Here is an 11,762-nt window from a genome sequence, read left to right as displayed (position 1 = left end):
ACCTCAACAAGTCGCCACTCCTGTCCCATTTTTCTACTGTATGTACCTCAAAATAAAAAATAAAAGAAGGTACTGAGTTAGAGAACACCTAGTACTTTCATTACTACCTCCTGCATTTTAATGTGTATTTGATGAGTCTTTCAAAGCATGCTCCTAAGGGTATGTACAATGGTGATGACTTCGTCTGTCTAGACCATTGCCATAACCGCAAGGATATGCTTGTTTTCCCAGATAAAACTGGGGGTTGCTGGAACTTCTGTGAAGATGTTTTATGTAGCCTGACATGCCCGCTCAATGCCTAAAAAGCATTTGCCCAAATTCTAGATGCACCGTCACGCTCAGCTCAAATAACAGTATCCAGATAACACATAGACAGACATGCACCCATCGACCAAAGCACTCTCATGAATTTTTGCTACTGAATATTAGCTGAGCAGTTGAACGCGTTTTTGGGTAATTTTGGGGGCTCAAACAAAGGTTGGCGTTATTATTAATTCAAATCATAGCATCCTGGAAAAAGTACCGACGCATTTTATTTTTTCCATAAGGCGAAGTATGATTTTTTACAGTAGATTTGTCACTAACAAAATAAGATCAAGCTCCAATCACAGAGAACATCTGCACAGTAAGATTTCATTTCCCAAAGCATTCTAGTAGCAATCTCTTTACATCTCCCATCCCAATACATATTCTCACGAGTCAAAAAGGGCATGGTTTTGCAAATACACAGTTCTGGAGATTTTTGCAAGGTCTGATTCCAAGACATTTGTGCAAATGAAGCTGGGGCAAGTCAGATTGATTCATCCATTTAACCGAGCATGGCACCATTGCATGATCTTTATTATTTCGACAGAAACTGACTGTACGTGAAGTTTGAGTTGGGCGCTTAGTCTCCTCCACTTTCAGTTTTATCGCTGCCGCTTACAGTTTTATCTCCACTTCCAGCAGTCTTATCACCGGCGCTTCCAGTTTTATCTTCTACGCTTTCAGTTTTGGAAGAGGCGGGTGCTCCATCACGGTATTCGTCCATGAATTTCTCATGGAATTCCTTAAACCTGGATATGATTGCAGGAATTTTGTCCTCCTGTGGCAAGATCGTACATCTAAAATGATATGTTCCAGGAGCCTACACAGAATTAAGATGCAGCAGAAAATGTTAATGCAAACTCGATTATGCTCTGAGCCACAAAGAACCTTACAACTTTCTACTGGGAGCGTTGAGACTACCAACCTGACCAAACCCAGAGCCAGGAACGACAACAATTCCCGTGGCTTGAAGAAGGCGGAGAGCATAATATGCATCTGGGGCAGCACCGGCTGCTTGTGCAGCTCCAATTGCCTTCTGGGGCAAATGCAGGCGAGGGAACAAATACATTGCGCCCTCAGCTTTGTTACATGTGATGCCTTCTAAACTATTGAATGCTTCTTCCAAGGCCTATGTAAAGGTTGAGAAAGATAGCAATGACACGGTCCTTAAATATCTTCAGGTGATAAAGCTTAAAAGCAGGAAAAGGGAAGGTATGCATCAACCAATCTTAAAATAGGTGGGAGCATTCAAAAAAGGTGGGACAAACCTTTGCACGTCGAGCCAGCGATGATAGAATACCATCTCTCTCTACCATAAAGGATTCGTAGGATTCATCCCCCGCCTGTAAAAGTAGTAATCATTTATATAGGTGCCATAATATTCCACTTTGCAACTGCTCTAATACATGATATACTGACCTTGGGTGGGTTCATTATGAGGCTAGACAGAATTTGGCCAGAGACATTTGAACAAAGATTCACTGATGCCACCTTGTAAATCTGTTCCCTTACATCGGCATTAAATCCAGTTACTTCCATGTAGCCTCCTCGTTTTCCACATTCTCCATGGTAACCTAGCAGGACACACAAAAAAGCCTTACCATATGCTAAAAGATGCACAGCAAAAAGGACTGCAGGCTATAGAAGGATTCAATTACCTTTCGAAACTGACTGGAACGATACCAAAGGAAGATCATCATCTGTGTATCCCATGGACCGTGCAATCTTTTTGAAAGAGTGGAATTTCTTATCTTCAACATATATGTTTTCTTGGTAAACCTGGGGTAAATGAATGTATATGCTTAATACCAATCGTAGCTTGTGCATATTGACAGAGGCAAACCTTTGAATACAGATTCTGGGCTCACCTCATCTGCAAGAAGAACAAGTCCTTCGTTCTTGCAGAATTCAACAATCTTCTTTTGGTTTTCCTCAGCAAGAACCTTGTGAAAGTAAAAAATGTTAACTAACCACTTCACCAAGATGAAGTTTCTTGAAAGAAGAAGACTTCAAAGAGGATATAGGTTCATAAATTATCTGTCTGTCAAGTTCTAATTGGTATGTAGCTTATCCCTGTTATACCATTAAAAAGGTTTTCTTGGCCTTTTTACAAATATAAAAGATTGATCAACAATAACCTGTCCAGTTGGATTTCCCGGATTTATGACCACGAGCGCTCTGACAGTGATACCCTTAGATCGAGCCTCATCTAGTTGTTTTTTAAGCTCGTCAACCTCCAGCCCCCATCCTGTCTCTTCATCGAGATAATAAGGAACCTGAAGCCAAATTTGTTTCACATATTAAATAATCAAACATGGAGATCCAAGTATCCAGCACTTTAAGCATTAGAAGCATTGTCATAGAACATACAAAAGAACCACCATGAAGAGTGATTGATGCAGAATACAGTGGGTATTGAGGAAGAGGGCAGAGAATGCCATCCTTCTCAGACCTTATCAGTAACTGCATCATCATGTGCACCTAGGTGAAGAAGTAATTAAACTGGATTAGTAATGAGAAGCTGGATCAATATGTATAGTCAGGCTTGACTTCTAACTGGAAGAACAAATGTCCTTAGTGCTTGTAAATGATTATCACTGTCCATATGAATCCAGTATAAAATATACATACTGCTGGGCTTGCTCCATCTGTGAGGAAGATGTTATCTCCACTAGCATGGAAACCATCACGGGCAGCAATACCAGCAGCAATTTCATCACGCAAACCTTTTATACCCTGAAACAGACAGCTATGTGAATGGCCAAGATCGAAAACCATGATAACATTCTTCGAAGAGTATATAGGTAGATACCTGACTATGGCTATATGCTCCTGTTGCTCTTCCTGGGATTTTATCTAGGATTTGCCATGCTCTCTCTATAGCATCTGAACTGTATGAAAACACTTATATCAACATTCTAAAGTGCAGCAAGAGATGAGTAGTTAGGCTATTACATGTCTACAAAGTTGTCCACAAGCTTGTGACATGTTAAATAGTCGCTATTAGCACGTAGCAAAATTTAGAATATTAAAACAGTTACTTTGTGGGAAAACTGCTCGGTAGAATCGCAAAGATGCATAATTAGGAAAATATCATTCAGTGCGAGGATGAGATGTGGTCATTGGTTGAAAAGCACAGAACTTTTGTGTTTTATAAAATGAACAGATCACATGGACTTCCATATCTGCCTTAGTAATGCCTTCACCAGAGATTTAGTTATCACCATCGTCCTTTATTGTATGCACTAGAAGAAGTGTCTAGGACAAACATACACAATTAGGAAAATATCACTCAGTGCGAGGATGAGATGTGGTCACTGATTGAAAATTACAGGACATTTGTGTTTTATAAACTGAACAGATCACATGGACTTCCATATCTGCCTTAGCTAGTGCCTTCACCAGAGATTTAGTTAACACCATCATCCTTTATTTATGCACTAGAAAAGGGGTCTAGGACAAAAGTACACAATAAACGGATAAAGAAAAACCCCGAGTAAAGAACAGGCTATGTAACTACATAAGGTGTGTGCAAAGCAGCTATTGTACTTGTGGTCATGTAAGCACTTCTAAGCCCGCAACCTGTTTAAAATGACTGATACAAAAACTTAGCCCACCTTAATGACCACATAATTAAAATTATTAGCCATTACCGTTGAGGCAACTATTGTTTGAAAATCCTGATAGAGAAACTTGGTCAACGTTGCTTAAGACTCGTGTAGCAGCCAACACTATCATAACAACGTACTGTATAAGGCAAAGAAAGAATATTTACGCATTTCACACTGATTTACTTGTATTTGTCTAAGATGGAGTGGTTTATCTACCTGTATAGAGCATGAGTCTCACTTTTGTCCAAGAGAGCTGGATGATCACATAAAGAGAGGACCTGACAAAAGCAATGGCAAGTGAGCAACAGTGGAACAAGCATTCATCACATATCTAGATTCCAAGGCATACAAACTCACCTCTCTGAAAAAAGTAACAGGTTGTTGACCAAGGGAATGAGGATTGCCAATGTTGCAATACAATATCTGCATTAAGTTAGAAAAGTGAAGGTAAATCCATTGATAGAATAAGCGCAGTGGAAAAGTCTTCCAACAGGATGTAGAGTTGATGGAGTCACAATACAAACCTCATCAAACGGAAGCGATTCTGGATTTTTGTGTAACTCTTCTTCTAAGTTCTGCAGAAGAAAAGGTAGACCATGATTCAACTTTCCAAACAATCACACGAGAGTTAAACATAGGCATGAAACAGCAACGACAAGTAAAATTATGCAGATGTCAAGTACGGCAGTAATTGACTGATTGGTACTCCATAGTTGACACCCATAAGGCCATAAATATACTTGGGACAAGAAAAACTCCTGGTAAATGTGAGGAAACAATTCCACATACCTGAGCATGTGTTACAATCTCTCCGCGAACAGCATATTTGAACTCCAGAACCTAAAAGAACATACCAAATAACAGCACATAAGATAATGCAGTATGCCAACATGGATGTGAAAGCTTAATTTTATGCTATTAGAAAATTATTACAATCCCATTCATGCTGAGAAGTAGACATGTTACTTTGATCAAACTATCCAGTACGTCCCAAGATTCGAGTTGCAATTTCACGCATATAAACCCAGAGCAGACTTTCATTATCATCCCTAGCAAAAAAATCGAAAATTTCTTCCTTCTAAGTCCTATCCTAGGTCGATTGACCACGAATCAAAGAAGCAGAAAAGGGGTAGGTCAAATGTCGCACCTTGGGGTTGATGGTGTCAAGTGACACTGGCGGCGCAGCGGCGGCCGAAGTGGACATGGCCCTCGCCATGTATGAGGCCATCGCCGAAGCCGGAGAAGGGGAAGGCCGAGACAGCGCCCGAGCCGGAGCGGCCGGACACGGCGGGGCTGGCCTGGTGGCGGCGCGCAGGGAAGCGGCCACCGCGCGCCGCGCCCTGTCGGTGAGGAAGCGCCGCATGGCGGGGAGCTGCGTCTGGACGCGGCGGCGGGCGATGCGGAGATCGCGACGGCGCTTGCAGAGGAAGATGCGGAGGTGGTCAGGGCGCAAGGCGACTTTTTTTTTGTACAGTTTATGCGTCCCCGGCAAGAAAGAAACGACACTGCGCCGATTAATTTTGCTTGACCGGTAAGAAGAAGTGCTTAAATTTGTTTGTGTGTCGGTTGTTCCGTCACTTTTGGGGTCTCTTCGATTTAAACGGGAAAATTTTAGAAAGTTACTGGTAAGTTAATGATCCTTACATTTTTTTTCTTCGTGATGACTTGTATCACATTTTTTTTAAGGAAAACGCTGCTGATCAGCCGACCGACAACGCGCGTAAAATCGGTTGCTGCTCTCCCGTAAAAACTACCAGCACGTGGATGGGTCCCACTGTCCCTTATCTTGAGCCAAGCCACACAAATCTTCCTTCTCTCGTTCTCCAACTCCCATTGACCAAAAACGCATCGCACCTCCCTGCTCCTTTCCGGCGAGCGGGCCGCCGTAGATCATCCCCGGCAAGCATGCGGCACCAGATCCTCCAGCGGCGAGCGCGGCGTCCGGCGACCGCGCATCCCCTGCTCCTCCCCTCGCGACCGCGCCGCACCTGCTCCTACCCCGACGAGCACGCCGCCCGGCGGCCGCGCCACCCGACGACCGCGCCGCCCCTGCTCCACCACCACGTGCGCGCTGCCCCAGCTTCTCCCTCCAGCGAGCGCGTCCTGCTCCTCCCGGTAAGTGCTACCTTTGCTCTGCATCCAGCTGCGCCGTACCCTCCTCCGGCGAGCGCGCTCTCCGCCTCCTACTCCTCGGCAACCGCAACATCCTAACCATGGAATAGGCGATACTCATGTTGTGATGTCAACGTCGGTGCTATAGCCGGCGCCGGGGTACAATAATTCTTTTTTTTGTTGTTTTTAGTGTAAATTATTGTTGTAAATTTATTGGTGATTTGTTGTAAATATATTTTTTGGGCATGGAATGTTTTTTGTTAAAATTCTTGGTGGCTATTGTAAACACCTAAACTATTTGTTGTTTTTGTTGTCAATTAATGTTGTAAATATATTGTTGATTTGTTGTAAATATATATTTGGTACGGTAATTGTTGTTTTAATCTTGGAATTGTTGTTTCCTGTTAAAATCATTGCTGATTATTGTTGTAAACACACAAAAAAAAATTGTTGTTTCTTTTACTAATTTATTGTTGTAAATATATTGGTGATTTGTTGTAAAGGCATAGACAAAATAGTAGTGCCGAAGCTTGTTGCTTTTGTTGAAAAATTAATTATTACGTAATGTTGTAAATAACCGTTTTGTTGGATTACTTTTGTTGTAAACGCAACAGCATATGTTGGTGTAGTCGACTGGAATTAAGCCAGAACAAAGCACTAGGAAAGCGACGTGCAGTGGAAAGCGACGTGCAGATGTATAGCGGGACAGTATGAAAGCGACGTGAGGAAAAATGTATTGATTGCAGATGGTGTGATCTTTATCCAAGGGTGGGGACAACAACCGATTTTTGGGTCTGCCATCGGTCGGCCGACGCTGAGCACGGCCCTTTTTTTAAAGGACGTGGCTGAAGCTTAATTCCCAGTTAACCTGGTTTCATGTGTAATCCACGTGCAACTAAGGCAAATGATATGCAATTTTATATCCATGTGCAATTACACATCCATGTGTAATTCTCGTAGGCATGAATCACGATGTAAAATCTAACGGTCGTCAAGTTGATCAGGCTCTAACTTAGTTCCCGGCAGCAATCCTAAAATCTAACGGTCGTCAAGTTAATCGGGCTGTGACTTAGTTCCCGGCTAATCGAGAGTTAGCAATCCGATTTTTAAAAACTCTACAGTATTTTTCTAAAACAATAAGAACACAAATATGCATCACCTAGAACTTAAATACATTTCCCTAATACCATGTGGTAAACATGGTGAGCAACTAAACAATTGTTAAACAAACAAACAAGCAAAAAAAATACATTTCCCCAATCAAACGAGTTTTCAGCTGGCATCCTTGTGTTTCAATAATGTCTGCCTCTGTTGAATTTTATTGTGAATCGGAGCTAGCCAAAGGTTTCATTTTCTTAGATATTTTTTAAATATGTACTCATCATGTAATTTTGATATTTTTCATTGCTCATATCTCACATTGGTATCTCCTTGGTGGACCAACAATATACAAGCTTAGAGACAAAACACATCCAAGAAAACGAGATGCTTAGTGAATGAGAAAGCTTGCTAGATTTTTTGACATCGAGAAAATAGTGAGAAATCAAAACAGAAACCATAAACGTTTTACCACAATGGCTAAAATTATGCACTCGGGATCGATTCCTCACCATCGGACTATGGCTTAGCCTCACTAAAATAGGTAAAATTAAGTCAAACTTCAGTGTAAGAAAACTCACCTTCAATATGAAAAATTACATAGGATTGTTGAGAGCTTCAATTGAGTAACACAAATGTATTGTACACCAATCCAAGAGGCATGCCTTCTATTCCTTACATTCGAAACTAAGTGTTGCGATTTTTTCAAGATTTGCATGTATCTAGACATGTTCTATTGTGTAGATCCATACAAATCTAGATAAATTTGCGACAATTAAATTTCTTAACGGAGGAAGCACCAACAAAACCGCACTAGCAAGTGAGCTAATTTGGGAACAATGAAGTATAAAAACAAATATGGTTCTGCGAAATATCGTAAGCCACAACACAATTATGATCGCGCGTAACGTAAAACTAGAGATTTGGTTTCCCACAGTGTTTTCAAAACTGTTTCTCTTGGATCTTTGTAAGTAGTTCTGTTCTTTTACAGCATACAGAAAACAAAACACAAATTCAAGCTTCGTGAAAAAAAAAAACCAAGGCTTTAGGTTCTCAGTTGAAAACTGAACTCAACATCCATAAACTATAATTTCTGATACTGTATTAAAGTTCTAAGGGCCTAAAAAAATTTAAAAAAATTATATGTGCTGCAAGTAGAAAAGAAAAGAAAAGAGCCAATGTGTATAGAAATTTGTTCTGCAAGGAAGAAAAGAAGCATGTGCTGGGGGAAGAAGAGAAATATTGGGCTAGCATGAATACATGATGCCCAGCCCAGCCGCAAGTTTCTCTCCAGCCCAAAATAAGAAGGAAACAAAGGATTAAGCCCGGTCCAGGAAGCGGCGATGTTGACCCAGGTAGTGGCGTGTCATATGCCCACATATTCCCAGCCCGCCACCATGTGGCGTGTGATATGCCCACATATTCCCAGCCCGCCACCACATGGTGGAAGGGCCACTTGGACCAGTTCTTTCTCCCCAGGCCTCCTCCCGCCCATCTTACATTCTTACCCTAGGCCCCGCACACATAGGCCACGCCAGCACAGTCCGTTCCAGTGCGCCGCGGTGGCACCTCGCCTCCCTTCCACGCGGCGGAAGCTTCCGTGCCGTCCGTCCAACGTCCTCGCCAGCACAGTCCGGCCGGGATTCTTCCTCTCCGGCCGTCCATCCCGTAGCCGCGTCGCCGTCCGTTGTCGTCGTTCCTGCACGCGCCCCGCCTCGCTGTCGCCCGGCCCTCCACATGGACGCCTCCCCTTCGCCGCGAGAATCCGCCGGCCAGCCGCCTTTGCTACGTATGCAACGCCGATCGAGATCGCATCCAGACGCCGCCATTTTAAAATTCTCCGCAGCCGCATCAGCATCGGAGCTTCTTTTCTCTTACCTTTCCTGTTCCAGCTCGGGAACTGGTCGCGCCGCGTGCCCGTGCGCATGCTCCAACCACGAACAAGCTGCTGGCTGCAGGATCAAATTTCGCGGCGAGGAGAGGACCTACGTCTGCGCATTATGCGAGCAGCAGCAGCAGCAGCAGCACTTGTTTAATCCAAGATGATGGCAACCAGGACTAATCAGAAGCTGGTCATGGAGCTTTGACCCATCATTGGCATCACTTGCCTTTAGCAATTATCTCGCACTTCAGGCTCTCTGCGCCTGCGCGCGGTCTCGGAGCGGCGGGAGCCATCCTGGAATTCGGACCTGGTGTCGCCCACTTCGGAGGCCGCCGCCGTCTCTTCTCTCCCGCACATGCCTGCAACATCTCAGCCTGCTTTCATTCCGGGCTCAAAAGCCAGACAAAACGCATCATCATGGCTTTGCGCACCTTCTGTCCACTCCCTCGCGTGATGAGCGTGTAGAATGGATACTACTAGGCCATCTCAAAAATTTAATCGGACACAAATTATGTCTTATTTGGTTTATCTGGATTCTTCACTTGTTCATTTGGGTTGCACAATGAACCCTACGGCAAGACCCATTTCAAATAAAAAAAAATTAAATTTCAATCTTGTAATAATTATAGGTAAAACCGAAGTTGGCCTGAAATTAAACCTAAACTATACATTTAAAAAGAAAGGAGCAAACCCTAGCTAATCCAGGGAATGCAAGCCCCCCGAGTGGCCCAACTTGACCACCGGGGTGATGGCCATGGCGACCAAGGCTCCCAAAAGAACAATTGCACCAAGCAGGACCCTCGCCGCTGCCTCCCTCTTGGCCCCTGCCACCGCCTCTAGGGCAGCATCCCTCTCGGACTACTCAGCGCTCTCTAGTACCGCCTCAATAGCGGACAGACGCAGGGCCAAGGCCAGGCGTCCTCCATGATAACAACCTTTAGGTCCACGTCTTCCTTCTTCGGCGGCGGCTACTGCGGAACCAACACATGCTAGCCAACATCTCCGGGATGCGGTTGGTACATGTCCTCCTCAGAATGTGCCGCCCACAAGTCCGAGGAGTCCACGACCTCCTCACTGTCGTCATCGCGCATTTGTCCTTCGGTGTGGCGGCGAAGTATATCGAGCAGAATACGTTCTGTTCGGTGTCGAACCACTTGTCCCAGTGGGTGACTTCACGTCGTGCGTCGGGCCATCACGTAGGTTCGACGATGGACGGGGCCGCGCAGTGGATCTCACTCGTGCGTGCGGCCGAAAGACAATACGGGCGACACCAGAACCATGTAGGGCTCAAATGCCACCCTGTCGGTAGGTAGATGTCAGGCCATGGCACCGGCGCGCCCACCTCTCAAAATAAAAGCATAGGCGGAGTGTCAGTTTTGATGCACTGCCGCACCAAGTGGGGCGGCAACGGTCAACCCACGGCGGCAGCTGACCACGGAGGAGGAGCCGGCCTCATGCTTCCCCTTCCCGTACCACCACTTCGGGGCCATGGTGACTAGGGTTCATATCGGCGAGCGCGAGGCATAGTGGGGACTGGAGTGAAGTGGGGATAGGGGTGGGCGTGGGGACGAAGTTGTCCCATTTAATAGGACCACGAGGAATCACTCTGTGGATGATTGTTGGACCCGTGGAGGAGAAGGGCCCCACTAGGGAGGACACACCGCGTTTAGGCTAGAAATGGTTCCTCGCAGACAAGCAGACGAAGAGAAAACGACTATGTCGCCTTGTTGGGCATCGGTCTTTGTCCGATCGAACCTGAACGTGACATTTCTTAATATGGGAAAGTTGCCCAAGGACCGAAAGCTTCATTCACTTTCAGCAGTGGAGTTACATTTTACAATAAGGGCCCTAGGAAACTAGGGAATTACAAACCGACCTTACAATTTGCACAAGGGATCTCAGACGAAAAAATTGGATAAGTAATCTAGCCATGCTCTTTCTCCACCGACCACCGTAGCAAGTCTCGGCGTAGCCAACCTCCTCGTCGCCAGGGACGCTATCACTTGGGACGAGGAGATGGGAGCAAACTACACTGATACCATAGGGCCTCTAAAGTGGTTCGAAAGGCTAGAGGTTGAGGAAGACGTGACGACAACGGCCGAAAAAGGCAACCACCACCGACATATGAGGCTAGAGTGCCCGCCTTTCGGCCATGAAGAACATTGACGAAATCAGCACCATGATGAAATTCCAAAGAAAAGAACCAATGCTCCATTGCTTGGTGAGGGGCGAAGCAGAAGACTCTGAAGGAGGGAGAGAGGGGAGAGAACGTGAGGGGGAGGTGAAACGTGACATTGGAGATGCCCTTAATTGACCAAGAAACTTCATGATTGTTCTAGCTGATCACATAGGGCGTGTACCGGCAGTACCTGCCATTGCGATCGACAGGATAGACAAACTGCAGCCACATCTCATGTTCGATATGCTATAAAATCTGGTTCCATTCCGAAAGCGCCGTCCACGAGCCTGACGGAGAGGGAGTCCACGTCAGTTTCAGACCCATGACTCATGCCTCATCTTTTCTGTGCCACTATCCGTTGCAGCCATATGGTCCATACAGATACCATATCCGATCCCTAGCAAGTAGCAACCCCAAATCTCATGTCCGTATTAGTATTCCCCAAATCTCATTTCTCTCGTGGCTCTTGCTAGCTCCTTAAACAGTGCTGATCAGTCTCAGACACATTAAAATATCGGCATAATACCTGTTCCGGCATCCTGCGTGTGAGCAAGTCTAACCTAAGAGGAGAGCG

General features: G+C 45.0%; 1 protein-coding gene across 1 annotated transcript; it reads right to left on the bottom strand.

Annotated features, from left to right (window-relative positions):
• Positions 1-619: 619 nt before the first annotated feature.
• On the bottom strand, positions 620-5,295 carry LOC124673961 (alanine aminotransferase 2-like). Its single transcript, XM_047210002.1, has 15 exons — positions 5,065-5,295; positions 4,707-4,757; positions 4,442-4,492; positions 4,275-4,340; positions 4,134-4,195; positions 3,119-3,197; positions 2,938-3,042; positions 2,677-2,787; positions 2,445-2,582; positions 2,175-2,249; positions 1,965-2,085; positions 1,726-1,880; positions 1,575-1,649; positions 1,232-1,435; positions 620-1,126 (listed from the first exon to the last, which is right to left on the bottom strand). Exons 1-15 carry the CDS (start codon positions 5,278-5,280, stop codon positions 887-889), a joined length of 1,749 nt encoding a protein of 582 aa, XP_047065958.1. The 5' UTR covers positions 5,281-5,295; the 3' UTR covers positions 620-886.
• Positions 5,296-11,762: the final 6,467 nt, after the last annotated feature.

This window comes from Lolium rigidum, chromosome 7 (genome assembly GCF_022539505.1).
Source record: "Lolium rigidum isolate FL_2022 chromosome 7, APGP_CSIRO_Lrig_0.1, whole genome shotgun sequence".
NCBI lineage: Eukaryota > Viridiplantae > Streptophyta > Magnoliopsida > Poales > Poaceae > Lolium > Lolium rigidum.
The sequence above is the reverse complement of the archived record's forward strand: the minus strand, read 5'-3'. Positions and strand labels throughout refer to the sequence as shown.

Bases quoted from the DNA above. Each gene is read 5' to 3' on its own strand.
- LOC124673961 (XM_047210002.1), bottom strand. From the start codon at position 5,280: ATGCGGCGCTTCCTCACCGACAGGGCGCGGCGCGCGGTGGCCGCTTCC. The intron at 2,583-2,676 runs GTATGTTCTATG...ATTTGGCTTCAG, and splicing joins CTCTTCATGGTGGTTCTTTT to GTTCCTTATTATCTCGATGA. The intron at 1,650-1,725 runs GTCAGTATATCA...CTACTTTTACAG, and splicing joins TCATAATGAACCCACCCAAG to GCGGGGGATGAATCCTACGA.